At 41.0% G+C, this 15,016-nt stretch overlaps 2 protein-coding genes across 3 annotated transcripts in view; one reads left to right on the top strand and one right to left on the bottom strand.

The window, feature by feature from the left end:
- The window catches only part of gabarapl2 (GABA(A) receptor-associated protein like 2), a 238,337-nt gene extending 235,392 nt beyond the window's left edge, over window positions 1-2,945 (bottom strand). The window contains exons 1-2 of one of the 2 annotated variants that reach the window (XM_053506624.1): window positions 2,733-2,945; window positions 662-717 (exon numbers count right to left, since the gene is read on the bottom strand). In XM_053506624.1, coding sequence (XP_053362599.1) covers window positions 662-717; window positions 2,733-2,766 — 90 coding nt within the window. In that variant the 5' untranslated portion in view covers window positions 2,767-2,945. The remainder of the gene's footprint in view (window positions 1-661; window positions 718-2,732) is intronic. The other variant, XM_053506623.1, reaches the window with a different exon arrangement.
- A 3,398-nt stretch (window positions 2,946-6,343) lies between these two features.
- tmem231 (transmembrane protein 231) lies at window positions 6,344-13,209 on the top strand. The gene is made up of 6 exons (XM_053505271.1): window positions 6,344-6,766; window positions 8,902-9,068; window positions 9,423-9,551; window positions 9,719-9,862; window positions 10,120-10,201; window positions 10,780-13,209. Exons 1-6 carry the CDS (start codon window positions 6,628-6,630, stop codon window positions 10,926-10,928), a joined length of 810 nt encoding a protein of 269 aa, XP_053361246.1. The 5' UTR covers window positions 6,344-6,627; the 3' UTR covers window positions 10,929-13,209.
- The last annotated feature ends 1,807 nt before the right edge of the window (window positions 13,210-15,016 follow it).

Here is a 15,016-nt window from a genome sequence, read left to right as displayed (position 1 = left end):
GGAGTTTATGCACCACTCTTCTGATTTACACATGACTGGCTGATACCTACATGAGTGAATAGGTCTACAGGTGTTCCTAATAAAGTGCACAATTAGTGCAAATAATCCACAGTTAGTTTATATAATGTCATATTTCACCATCAGTATGAGTGGTTCTTTGACTAATCATATAAACTATCACATAATGCTCGCTCTCTCACACACACACACAAACACACACACGTGTAACCAGTTCCTTACCTGCCTCACCTAATTCTGATCCGGTCCTCTGGTTACACCTTCAGTTCGGTAATAAATCAGTCTTTTTTTTCTGTCACTCCTGTTTGGTTTCCTTTTATCGTTCTTCTTTTTTTTTTTTAACTCATCTTAATTTTCCTGGACGTGTATGAATCACTAGTTTGCTTTTCATGACACTGTTGTGACATTTTATAATTTCCGCAGATGAAACTCTTCCTGATGTGCGGCCTGGTTCTCCTCTCTCAGAATGGTAAAAAACATTTGCTTGTTTTTGTTTTGTTTTTTCGTTTACAAATTGAGAGTAATAGAGAAACAGAGTCTCTTTAAATTTACACACAGCATCAGATGCAGATGTTAGTGCTGATGGGATTTTACACCTGAGTGTAAGTGTGTGTGTGTGTGTGTGTGTGTGTGTGCTACTCACAGGAACCCTGTCTGGGTATTTGGTTCGGATCTTGGCCGATTCCGCACACCGGTGCTCTGTGAAGGGAGAAGATCAGAACGATCAAAACAAATCCATTTGTCACAGACTGAATGCTGCGCTCTGATTGGTCAGAAGGTGTTGATTAATTCTCTATACCCACAGCTCAGGATTATATATATAATTATAAAGCACTGGCGCTAACGGAACTGAAATTTTGCAAGAGATTCGCTTCGGCATGTAAAACATTATTGGCACAACAGCGAAAGAACCGAACTGAACGCCAGCTAAGTTGTGTGAGCAGGCGTTCAAAACTCCTTTGCATCAGTGGAAATCCAAGCGAAGTGAGCTTACACACTTCCTTGTGGGTATTCTTTGCAGTTAGCATGGATGGTAGCAAGAAGAAAACAGAGCCGCTTTTAGTTTGTTTTTTAAAGCAGCCGGTGTCAAGAGAAATCATAAATTAAGCTTAAATGAGGTTTAATGTCTATATATTTCACATTCTACTTCATTTACATGTCTTTTTAAAATGTTTTAATCGTTTTTATATGCAAAAATATGATTGTAGCATTGGAAATTGGTTATATTGGTAATATTTTTCTGCGGCTGGAACGGATTGTCTGCATTTACATTATTTCCTATTGGACAATGCGTTCCACAATACAAAATTTCACCTTAAGAACTCGCCTCCGGATTGAATTAAACTTGTATGCCGAGATTACGCTGTATGCTATCGCATTCATAGTAACGACTCATTCACATTCAGGATATTTATGGACATATGAGTGTAAGGAGTCTCCGGTGCAAGCGCTGTGTAAGTGTAATTTTCAGGACAGAGGAGTTTATGCTGCTTTGCGGTTTCTCAGTCAGAATAAAGTGAAGAGTGTTTAGAGTCGCTAGACCAGGAACTCCAGATTAAACTGATTTTAATAGGATAAGAGACGTAGGTGAGTGAGGTGCTGTGCTGTGCTGTCAGAGGACTTGGGGTGGTCATGATGTTGGAGGAAAACATTCAGCTACAAGGAGGAAACCGTAACTCTGTTTCTACACGTCATACCATCCTTGATTCTTTTTCCTACATCTGCACTGTTCATCCTGTTTAGTTTTGCAGAGTCATTACTTTCAATCGTCTCTGATCTAAAGACAAAGTGCTGCGTTTTATAAACACGGGAAGGCATTACAGCACTCAGCTGAAACACTGCCATTATTAAATCATACACTTTACTCTACAGTGGATCAATAGCTCCTGCTGAGGAGATGGAGACTTGGGATCGGAGCCAGGAACGGCTGGGGTGGGCGTCGGGACAGGGCTCGGGGTGGGCGTCGGGACAGGGCTCGGGGTGGGCGTCGGGACAGGGCTCAGGGTGGGCGTCGGGACAGGGCTCGGGGTGGGCGTCGGGGTGAGGGTTGGGACAGAGCTCAGGGTGGGCATCAGGGAGAGGGCCAGGGTGGGCATTAGCATGAGCATCAGGGTGGGCAACATTAACCTTACCAACAAACAATACCGTATATTTTAAGACAACCACATGCAGGAGCGGCGGAAACACTCGGGGAAAATGTGTTTTTGTTTTTGAACCTCTAATGAAATGTTAAAGCCTGAGAACAGTTTATGCCTGTGCTGAAAAACACCATTTACATTAAAAAAATAATAATTATAATTATTGTATATGAAACAGTAAAAAAGTGTTTTTTAATGCTGATACAAATGAGTAAAATTGATACAATTATCTTATTATTTTCACATAAAAAATATTGTAAACTGTAAATGCTATGTTTGCACTATTATTATTATTATTATTATTTTATTTTTTTTATTACAGGATGATAATGTTATGTAGGACCTGTAACCCCCCCCCCCCCTCCTCCCCCCCCCACAGAGTAAACAATAACAGTCCAAGCCCAGCTCCTACACTCCTGACATCATAATATTAAGACTGTTATTATATTATGCTATTAAGATTAAGAGTGATGGGATGTTACTGATGTTAATATTGAGGTTAGAACTCTGATTGTGAGGTAATGAGGCTGTTTATTTTCTCTTTCGGTACGAACAGACAGGAGATAAACACATTACCCAGGGAATGATCTTCTTTAAACATCCATTTCATGGCTGCAGTTTCCACTGAACCCCCAGAGCGCGACGGAGGTTAAACACCGGGACCGCGGAGGATCTGGAGCGGATTCGGGGTGAAACTAAAGGACGAATTCGCTGAAAAACGACAACAACAACAATGTCGAAACCAAAACGTCACTGAGATTGTTATCTTAGCTAGGCTAGCTGCGGGGGAAGTGCGCATGCGCACCAGGAACAGCCCAGAGCGAATGACGTCACGTGGGCGACTCCATTTGCTCGACGCGGGGGGAGTGAGGGGGTGAGGGGTTTAAACATGTTAAAGTTTAAAGTTATACACAATAAACAACAACAACAAGGTGATCTTACAATGTGTAAGCATACCCTACCACACACACACACACACACACACACACGTTCTTCTGAGAAATAGTGAAAGTCTTCTTGACAGTGCTAAGAAGTCAAAGTTTTAACTTATATATTTAAAATGCTAACATAATTAAATAAACTTTTTAAATAAAGACTAGCTTTGTGTGTGTGTGTGTGTGTGTGTGTTTACGCGTGTATGTTTGTCACCTGTATGTTTTAAGCTTAACAAATAATTATAAAGATTAATATTTTATCGGACGGGTGTAACGACAACAACTTGTCTTTGAATGTTGACAAGACAAAGGAGATGGTTGTTGACTTCAGGAGGACACAAGGCGACCATTCTCCGCTGAGCATCAACGACTCCTCTGTGGGAATCGTCGAAAACACCAAATTCCTGGGTGTCCACCTGGAGAAGGACCTCAGCTGGTCCCTCAACACCAGCTCCCTGCACAAGAAAGCCCAACAGCGTCTCTTCTTTCTGAGAAGACTGAGGAAGGCCCAGCTTCCACCACCGATCCTGACCACCTTCTATAGAGGAACTATCGAGAGCATCCTGAGCGGCTGCATCACTGTCTGGTTTGCCATATAGGACCGCAAAACCCTACAGCGGATAGTGAGAACAGCAGAGAAGATCATCTGGGTCTCTCTCCCCTCTACTGAGGACATCTACACCACACGCTGCATTCGCAAAGCCACCAGCATTGTGGCTGATCGGACACACCCCTCTCACACACACTTCACACTCCTGCCATCTGGAAAAAGGTACCGAAGCATTCGGGCTTCACATCCAGACTGTGCAACAGCTTTTTTCCCACAAGCCATCCGTCTTCTCAACCGTCTTATTTTTGTTAATTTATGTTGTAATTTATGTCAGGATTATCTGTCTTGTATCTGCTAGCCAGCTAACTAGGCCTCTTGGTTAGCTAGTTTAGTGTTTCTGTTAATTTATGTTGTAAATTTATGTTGCATGTAGCACCTTGGTCCTGGAGGAACGTTGTTTCGTTTCACTGTGTACTAACTGTATATGGTTAAAGTGACAATAAAGCCTACTTGAACTTGAACTACCTCAGGTTCATGTAAATGTGAAAGTAAATGTCTGAACACAAGAACCGTAACACCTTCTTCAAACTCTTCCCCTGTTAAACCTCAAGTGTAAGATAAAGTCTATATTAATCATTAGCCCGCACACTGAATGACATTGTGGCTCTGTAGCTACGGGACAAGCTGTATACTTACTGATGTTAGTATGTACTTCATAACAACCATAAAAACTTGGACTTTGTCTAATAATGTAGTGTCGTGGTTATGTGAATCTGTAACTAGCCATGTTGTGGCCAAGTATAAAAGGGATAAAACACAAATACAGTGTCATACAGTGTATAAATCTATAATTGTGTCTCCCAAGGTTCGGTTTAGGCCCCTGTTCAAGGACAGTAGTAAGAAGAAAAGGGAGCCAATTTCAGTTTGGTTTTTAAAGCACCTGGTGCCAAAAGGAATCATAAATGAAGGTTAAGTGAGGTTTAATGTATATTTATTTAATATTTTCATTTTTTTTACATGTCTCTTCCAAATGTTTTGATAAATGCAAAAATATGATTATACTTTAGTGTTGGAGATTAGTATCATTGGTAATATTTTTGTGCAGCTGGAACGGATTATCTGCATTTACATTATTTCCTATGGGACAATGTGTTTCACAATACGAAATTTCACTGGAAGAACTCACCTGCGGAATGGATGAAATGTTAGTTCTTTGTCATCACCAATACCAACTATTTCAGGTTCATTTAAATGTGAAAGTAAATGTCTGAACACAAGAACCATAAGACCTTCTTCAAACTCTTCCCCTGTTAAACCTCAAGTGTAAGATAAAGTCTATAGTAAATCTTAACTTGTGATCATTAGCCTGCACACTGGATGACATTGTGGCTCTGTAGCTACGGCACAAGCTGTATACTTATAGATGTTAGTATTTACTTCATAACAACCATAAAAACCTGGACTTTGTCTAATAACGTAGTGTCGTGGTTATGTGAATCTGTTTTATTTTCTATTAAGGACCTGCACATGGCTAAAGCGCATCTTTAACCCTAGGATGCACGAGTGATATGATGATACAACTGTCTATTCATTGTCCCTTTCCAGTATTAGACCTTTGATGATGAGCTCCAAACTGCTTTTCATTAGTTGCAGACCTCACTGTATGGTTTAAACTATTTCAAGTTTTTAATGCTAAGAAAACTCATGTCTAAATGTTCTCTTTTCCAGAGCTGATTCTCCTGCTAAGAATATATACAATATGAATAGATTAAACTGTAAACAGTAATATTTTATAAGTACACAAAGAAACCTGTGTATAGACTCTCTTTTAGAGAGTATACTTTAATCCTGATTGAAGAAGCTAAAGTGAGGTTGGGTTTTACAGTACTATCAAACTAGGTCTTGCTTTAATTTAGTCGTAGCTTATACAGCTGACATCCCAAACATCACTGTGTACTTTATGATTCGGTTTATTGCTACAGGGTGGGGCCCTAGGATTTGCTCAGAACCTGGTAGAACATTATTCTCCTAATTTGCACCGTGTTCATGAAATTCAACCTTTAGAAAATACACTAACTCCTCATTAATGTGCCTCCCTGTTCAAGTTCTTGAGCTGGATTTTGGATGATTTTGCTGTCCTATGCGGTCACGTTCTAATGTGAATATTTGGGCCCATGCCTATTTTAGTTTATGTTTGATTTTGTAACATTTTCCGTAACCTCGAAATGGTTTAAATTCCTCCTCTGCTTCATGGTTTAAATGGTATAAATTCACTTTATACATTAAATAAAGTGAAGTAAAGGACACTTGAGTTAAAACACACTTCCATAAATGTACCATAAACATCGCCTTACTTTCCAAAACAACAACAACTTCACGATACTATTGATTATTATATCACTAATTGATTATTTTATAATTAAATGATTTACAGCTATACTTTACACAATGATGTCATTAGTCATGGTTGGTTAAAGTGTAAATTAATATTACATAAAATCATGTAGATTTATAATTTTTTATTACAATTATTTATTTTTATATTTTAATAAAATAAAAATATATACATTTTTCATATATAAACGTTTTAGTTCATAATAAATATTGGGTTGTTTGATAGTCAACCGCGTTGTGGGCGGGGCTTTGGGTTGCTATGGTGGTGACGCAGTCATGGTAACGGCGCGACGCTTCACAAACCGGAAGTCGCCCTTGCAGCCGCGTTAGCTAGCGTGTTAGCCAGGCGAAACGTTAATAAAGGTACATTTAGTTTATATTAAAGTCGAATTCATTTTGAACCCGCGATAGATTAGAACACATTCCCCCAACATGCGACTCGTCTAACCTACACCGGCGGTCCAGGGGACAAGTTTAGAGCGGCATTTATGTTAGCATTCATGCTAGCACTGTTTAGCTAAACCACAGAGCTCGTGCCATATCGGGGTTATTAACAGCAGCAACAATAATAATAATAATAGTGATAATAATCATGGGGTTTTATGAAGTGTACTCTCACCCGGTTTTAATCCGGTATAAAGCCAGTGTGTGTTCCCGGGCCAGTGTGTTTGTGCTGCTGGTGTTTCTGCTCACTTACATCCCTCCTTTACTCATCACCTACAGGAGCCAAGGTAAAGAGCAGACACCTCTGAGTCCAACATCACAGAGGGACACACACACACACACACACTCAGAGAGAGTTAAAGACAAATACAGAGACATACACACACACACACTCAGAGAGAGTTAAAGACAAATACAGAGACATACACACACACACACTCACTCTGAGAGAGTTAAAGACAAATACAGAGCCACACACACACTCAGAGTTACAATACAAATACAGAGCAGTTAAGAGACAAAGGGAAACACATGAACAATAACGACGGAAGATAAATAGAGGAAGAGAGAGGGAGAGGGATATAAAGCGGGAACAAGGAGAAGTAAAGATACATATCAGGTTATAAAGAGAGAAATAAGGATATTAAACTGTGCTGAAGCTGAAAGGTCCGCTTTCTTCTTCCTTGGCTTTCGGCTGTTCCCTTTCAGGGGTCGCCACAGCGAATCATCTGCCTCCATCTAACCCTATCCTCTGCATCCTCTTCTCTCACACCAACTAACTTCATGTCCTCTCTCACTGCATCCATAAATCTCCTCTTTGGTCTTCCTCTAGACCTCCTGCCTCGAATTCAAATTCAAATGTTATTTGTCACATACACAGTCATACACAGTACGATATGCAGTGAAATGCTTACCTGGCAGTTCAAACCTCAGCATCCTTCTACCGATATATTCACCATCTCTCCTCTGAACATGTCCAAACCACCTCAATCTGGCCTCTCTGACTTTATCTCCAAAACATCTAACGTGGGTTGTCCCTCTGATAAACTCATTCTTGATCCTATCCATCCTTGTCACTCCCAAAGAGAACCTCAACATCTTCAATTCAATTCAATTTTATTTGTAAAGCGCTTTTAACAATTGTCATTGTCGCTAAGCAGCTTTACACAATCAAAAGAAATATTTAAGTTTGTATGAAATGTAAATGTGTATGAATCAAACTGATAAGATCGTCCATGATGAACAAGCCGAGGACGATGACCATGACAAGGAAAAACTCCCTGAGATAGTAATCGGAAGAAACCTTGAGAGGAACCAGACTCAACAGGGAACCCATCCTCATCTGGGTGAAACAGAGAGCAGGAATTGATCTGCACTCATACTGTGTTAACATCTCCATCTCTGCTACTTCCAACTTTGCCTCCTGTCTTTTCTTCAGTGCCACTGTCTCTAAGCCGTAGAGCATCGCTGGTCTCACCACTGTCTTGTCCACCTTTCCTTTCACTCTTGCTGATACTCTTATCACACAACACACCTGACACTTTTCTCCACCCATTCCAACCTGCCTGTACCCGCCTCTTTACCTCCTTTCTACACTCTCCATTGCTCTGGACCGTTTACCCTAAGTACTTTAAATCCTGCACCTTCACCTCTGCTCCCTGTAGCCTTACCGTTCCACTAAGCTTCATTCCTCTGCTTTTCAGAGCGTATCTCCACCTCTCTAGATTTTCCTCCATCTGTTCCCTGCTCTCGCTACAAAGCACAATGTCATCCATGGACATTATAGTCCATGGAGACTCCTGTCTAAACTCATCTGTCATCCTGTCCATCACCAGAGCAAACAGGAAGGGGCTCAGAACCGATCCTTGATGCAGACCAACTACCACCTTGAACTCTTCAGTCACACCTACAGCACATCTCACCACTGTCTTACAGCTCTCATACATGTCCTGCACCACTCTAACATACTTCTCTGCCACTCCAGATCTCCTCATACAACACCACAGCTCCTCTCTCAGCACCCTGTCATACGCTTAATCTACAAATACACAATGCAACTCCCTCTGCTCTTATATGTCACCCTATGTTCCTGTCTCTTCTGTAAGAAAGTACAGTATAATCCTCATTGCAAAGTCCATCACCATCTGTTCCTCCACGTTCCTGTCCTGAAGACCAAACCTGCCCATCACATTCTTATCACCTCTGGGGATGCTCTGCGTCACTTTATCTAACTCACTCCAGAATTTCTCTTTCTCTTCCAAATCACATCCTACATGTGGGGCATAACCACTAACAACATAGAACATCACCCCTTCAGTTTCCAGCCTTAGACTGATCCTGCCCTGCATTTTCCCCCAAATGCAATATTTTTCAGACAGTCCGATTATTTCCTTATCCCAGACGGCGTGTGTGTGTGTTACAGGGTTTTGGCTGAAGCAGAGCTCGTATGAAGAGCAGCCTGTGGTCCAGTTCCAGTATGAGATGCTGATGGTGGCGGTGACGAGTGTGACTGGAGATTACGTAGCGTGGAGCACCTTCTCCAACTTCAACACCCTGCTGGGAGACAATCTGCGCATTCCCACTGTGTCCGTGAGTCTGTCTGTCTGTCTGTTAGTCTTTTGGTCTGTGTATCTGTCCGTCTCTGTGAGGCTGTCTGTCTGTGCCTCTCTGTTTGTGAGTCTGTCTATATACCAAGTCTGTCTGTCTGTGAGTCTATCTGTCTGTCTATCTACATATCTATCTCTTTATCTGTGAGTTTCTCTATCTGTGTCTCTGTCTGTGAGTCTGTCTGTCTATATAACCTGTCTCTCTCTCTCTCTCTTTCTTTATGTTGTTGTCTAACTGTTGTCTGTCTGAGCCTGTCTGCCTTTCTGTCTGTGAGTGTGTGTGCGCCTATGAATCTGTGTTTCTGTCCATTTACACACCCTGTCTGTCTGACTGCAGGTACAAGAGATCGACAGAAATGGTGATGGAAAAGCAGACCGTCTGTCTCTGCAGCTGTCTGTCCCTCTGAACAGCGCTGAGCAGATCTACAGCATCCAGCTGCTGCTCACCTTCTCCTACCAGCTCCGTGTAAGGGCCTGTGCTCAATAACCTTCATCATCATCATTCTAGAATAAATTCTTATACAGATTCTAACTAATCTTACTGTCTCAATCTATCTCCTTCATGTCTCTCCTTTACCCTGTGTCTCCCTCTCCCCCCGTGTCTCCCTTTCTCTCACTCTCTCTCCCCATCAGCGGATGGCCGCGGTGGTGATGCAGTCGATGGTGCTGCTCCAGTCCTCGTCTTCTGTCCCCATGTCTCAGCTCTTCATCAGTGGAGATCTGAGGCTGCAGCAGAAGGAGCCTCTCTCTCACCGCGGACTGCACACTGTTTATAACGTGATTGGAGACACACACACAAACACACACACAAACACACACACGTTCTGCTCAGCCCAATAACTTGTCCTCACCTCTACAAGGAAGTAAGTCAGGTTAATAAATTCAGGATAAACCCATAGGCGTGGCACGGTCTCCTGGAGCACATAATTTAAACATTTAGATGATCATTAAACTCGTGTGTGTGTGTGTGTGTGTGTGTGTGTGTGTGTTGACTGATTTCTCCTTCTTCTCCTGTTCCATCATGTGATCTTCAGGTGTCTGTGATCGATTCGGCGAGTCCTTTTGCGAGCTCGTATGACCTCACCTCCATCATCAGGAACTACCAGGAGAGAAACCGTACGTGTGTGTGTGTGTGTGTGTATATATATTATATAAACTACCGCTTTTGTTTAGTGATTAATTTTTTACATTCTACAACAATACTGGGGGATTTCCAAACTATGGAATAACATGTATGGAATTAGGTAAGTAGGTAACAACAACAACAATCAGTTGCTATTTTAAGACAGGAATGTCTGCCTTCCTAGAACAGTTCTTACAAGAACAGTATCGCGTTTGTAAAACCCATCAAGCTCCATGATGAACCTGGCGCTCATGAAGACCTTCCCAGGAAAGCAAGACCAAAACTGAGCTCTGCTGCAGAGGAGAAGTTAATTTATGAAGCTTTACAGAGCAGAAGTAGCAGATATACATCTCAATATCAACTGTTCAGAGAAGATTATTGTGTGTTTTGGAAAAACGCCTTCAGCAGTGTTTTACAGTGTAGACAGTAATAAACATCAGGAAAAACCATGGAGTTAAAAGGTGATCCCAAGCTTTTGAGCGGTAGTGTACACTCTGGGTAACGTATCACTAAAGCACTTCAGTCATGCTCTCTCTCTCTCTCTCTCTCTCTCTCTCTCTCTCGTACACAGTAACCACTTACCTGTCCTGTCCTGTCCCAGTGTGGACGGTCGGTCGAGCAGCCAATGCTCCGTTTCAGATTAACGCAGAAATCCGTTACCCGGTGGAGACCATAACATATCCTTTACACGCTGCGTGTGTTTTAATTGAAAGAACATGAACACATAATGACATACGTAGTGACATCATTACCCAACTGCTCTCTTTTTAAAAGCTTCTTCTTTTCAACTCAGAGGTTTCCAAACCTTTTTTTTGCCTTGATTCCAAATAGGGTTTATTTATTTATCTATTTATTTATTTTATTATTTTTAAATGAGCCCAGACCTTGATCTAATTACTTTAACTTAAGTGTATAAAGAGTATTAGAGTACACACGGAATTACGATGTCACTAATGTAGATACTCTGCGACTGCGGATCTCACATATGACTAAAACAGCACGTATGACTTTAAATGTGACAAAATCCTAACATGCAAAACCCCTCTGTAGTGTTTTGTAAAATAAATGAACGAAGACACAGGGTTGATGGCGGGGTTCTCTCCAGACCCTGTGATTTTGGGGAAACCTGTACCTAACGAGTGACGTGAGGATGACGGGTCACCGGTAGGTAAAAGAACCAGTTTTGTTGCTTTGCAGCCTGAAATGAAGACAAAGACAGTTTTTGTTTTATTTATCTGTATTTACTCAGTGCAACTTTTAACAACCAAGTTAAAGATATAACAGCAACATGTAAGTTAAAAAAAATAAAAAGCGGAATCACTGATTAGGAAAAGGATTTTTTTATTGCTTTTTTTGCTGTAATTTTAGTTGTTATTTGTTTGTTTTACTGTACGTCAGAAACTTTACGAAGATGCTGTCCCATTGGGCAGGTCACTCCTGAAACAGAGATTTTTAATCTTGACACCCCTTTTCTACCAAAGTGAACCAGGCCTTTTGCTTTAATTAAGCCTTTTGTCTGTTGGGATATGTCTCTACTAACTTTGCATCATCCAGACTTTGCAGTATTAACCCACTCTTCTTTGCTGAACTGCTGAGTTAAATGTGATGGTGACTGTTTATGAACTGTAGTCTTCAAGTCATTCCTCAAATTCTCAGTGTGGTTTAAAGTCTGGACTCTGACTAGGCCGTGCAAGGACATTGAAGGAGAAAACAACCTTTTTTTTCCCCTGTAACCAGTGTGTGGTCAGTTTTGCGGTGTCCTTTGGGCAGCAAATGTACGAATTTGATGGTATTTTGCCCAATCCATTTTCCTTCTATCCTGACAAGTGCTCAAATCCCTGCTGCAGAGAAACACCCCTATAACAGGATATTACCACCTCCATGCTGTACTGTAGGAATGGTGATATTTAGATGGTGAGCTGGATTGGATTTCCACTAGACATGTTGTTGTGGCCAAATAGTTACGATTTAGTCCCATCTGACAACCTGAATCTGTGCAAAGCTCAGTCGTGACTGCATGTGGCCTTTCGTGAGGAGTTGCTTTTTTTTTTTTTTTGCAACCCACAAAAACCGCAACTGCTTCAGAGTTGCTGTGGGCCTCACGGTAGCCTCTCTGACCAGTTTCCTCCTGGGTCTTTTATCCAGTTTGGAGCGATATCCAGTTCCAAGGAGAGTCCGTGTTGTACCAAATATGTTTCACTCCTTAATAATAGACTTGACTGTGCTTCTAGGCAGGGGCCTTGTGCCTGTGCAAACTTTATTCTGGAGATCTTTTCACAGTATCTTGCCACCCACGGTTGATGGCTTGCTTCAGTTGCACTGCCTGGGACCGAAGTGCCCCAGGTTCTCATGTAGAGCTGATCAAAATAATCACAGCTGATCACAGTTGAAAGTCACATGGCTTTGTGTGCCATTGAGAAGGTGATTAGCTTCACGTGATTAAGCTTACAAGTCATTTTTAGGAGGAGAGTGATTCTGTTTTTAATTCTTTCAATTTTTTCCCTGACATGTTGGTGTTATATCTTTCACACAGATCTTAAAGGCACACTGAGTAAATTGAAGCTGGATGAAGCAAAACTGTGTCTGTCTGTCATGGCTACAAAGCAACAAAATGTGATTATTTTAAAGGGGTTGATTGTTTTCTATAGCCACTGTACCTGTACACACCAGTCTTGGTGTTGAGTGTGTTTCTCTTCCTTACCTGTGTGTGTTACGTATCGCCCGGGGTTTTGGGAGACGCTGAAGTTCGCCTGGGTTCAGTACGTCAGCGTGTTGCTCATCTTCATCTGGATCTTCCAGCGCATCCAAACCTTCGTCTTCCACAACCGTGTCCTGCCCACTGTACCTGTCTCCCTGCACAAACCTCACTTCTCCTGACCTGTCTCTATTTGTGTGTATGTGTGTGTGTGTGCACAATTTGAATAGTTTTATAAAATTTTCTAAAAGCGTGTAAATATTTTGTACCTGTTTTAATCACAGCCAATAAATGTGTTTGCTCAGACCTGTCTGACTCTCTGTGTGTGTGTGTGTGTGTGCTGCATGTGATGAACAGAACAGCAACCACACTGTCTCAATGACTGAGGAGTTATTTACTGATTCAGTTAAAACTTGACTCCTAACTGAATCTTTTTCGTAAACACCAATCAGTCTACAGCATATGTCTTTGGACCGTGGGAGGAAACCGTTTACTCCAGAGGAAACCCACCAGGCACGGGGAGAAAACTCAAACTCCATGCACACAGACCCTGAGGCGGGAATCGAACCCTTGATCATGTGCTACAGTGTAACAGCACTAACAACTACGCCGCTGTGCCCTCCCTTATTTGTTCTACCTATTCTGAAATTACAGATTGTTTTATTCTTCCCTAATGGCCCGTCTAAAGGTCAACCGAGTCGTTTCTGCCTGTCCTGTCAGCTCACCTGATCCACCTGTTCTGGAAACTTTTTCACAAACTTCCTTCTTATTAACATTTAAATCCAGATGCTGCAGGTTTTCACACCATTGAATCTCAGCATGGCTAGCGCTTAGCGAACAGTGCGGACCCTTGACTCGCTTCATCCTCGCTATTTAAGTACAACACGTTCATTAAAACACAGTGTTGTTGTTGTTGTTTTCAGCCACAAGTAAGCCACACACCAGTGTTTTGGAAGTGGACTGCAAACATGCGCGCTCCATCTCACCTGAGTTCTAGCCAGACGCACCTGTTCACAGTTGCTCCATACTCTTTTAACTCAAGAATCCATTGATCTATTCCTAAGAGACAAGTCTGAAGTCCTAAAGACCCGCTACGATCCACCTACGTGTAATTTACAAACCCATACAAAGTTGTTGTTTTGTCAGTAACTACATGTTTATTGTTTGAGTTTAGTTTTTCACAGCTGTTGTACCAGTTCTGAATCAAACTGATTGAAAGTTGTAAAATGCGTTAATGAGTTTGGATCTCTAAAATTAAGTAAAACATTACAGATGATCAGTTACTACTAATCGATTAAGGAGTTTTTTATTATCACAAAAGGCACCCAAGCATACAGGTTAGAAATTTAAAACTGAAGCAACTGTTATACTTCAACAAAAATCACAGTAGATTATGTAGGCTAGACTTATTTAAATTATCTAAGGAAGACAAAAGTTTTACAGAAACACATTCATATTGGGTTTTTGAGATTATTATTATTATTTTTTTAATAATCTATTTTTATCAGGATGGAAACTTCAGCACAATATTTACATCTTGACAGCTGCTTGTTTTATCGGTATGGACAGGGCTGGGTGCAGATATAATTATTTAGACACTGTACGTACATTTTTATGAAACGATGAAACAAATCATGTTGAACACATTAACAGCAATTTATGTGCCAATTATTTTAAGTAAATACTGATGCAATCAAATTACTTCTCCTCCCAGTAAGAACAGTGTTTGAGAAATATATTCCAACCATTTAAACACACCGTAAGAAAAAAACGATGACATGCTCGATAACATCCCTCCACTGACTCTTACTATGACAGAACACATTTCTCTTCTAATAACGAAGACTGTAAACAAAATGCTGGTTAACATGAGACAAGTTATCATCCAAGCTCAAAAACTGTGAGGTCTGTTTTCCTATTGATATTTGCAGCCTGTATACTACCAGTCAAAAGTTTGTACACCCCTTCTAACTCCATGGTCTTTCCTGTTTTTTATTTCTCTCTACACTCTACAAAAAAAAAACAAAAAAAAACTGACCAAACAAAACATTTTACATTGCTGTTTAGTTGACACATTGTGTACCCAGTTCAAATCTTAAGTTGACTCAACTTT

This window comes from Clarias gariepinus, chromosome 10 (genome assembly GCF_024256425.1).
Source record: "Clarias gariepinus isolate MV-2021 ecotype Netherlands chromosome 10, CGAR_prim_01v2, whole genome shotgun sequence".
NCBI classification, from domain to species: domain Eukaryota; kingdom Metazoa; phylum Chordata; class Actinopteri; order Siluriformes; family Clariidae; genus Clarias; species Clarias gariepinus.
This window is presented reverse-complemented; position numbering and strand designations above follow the sequence as displayed.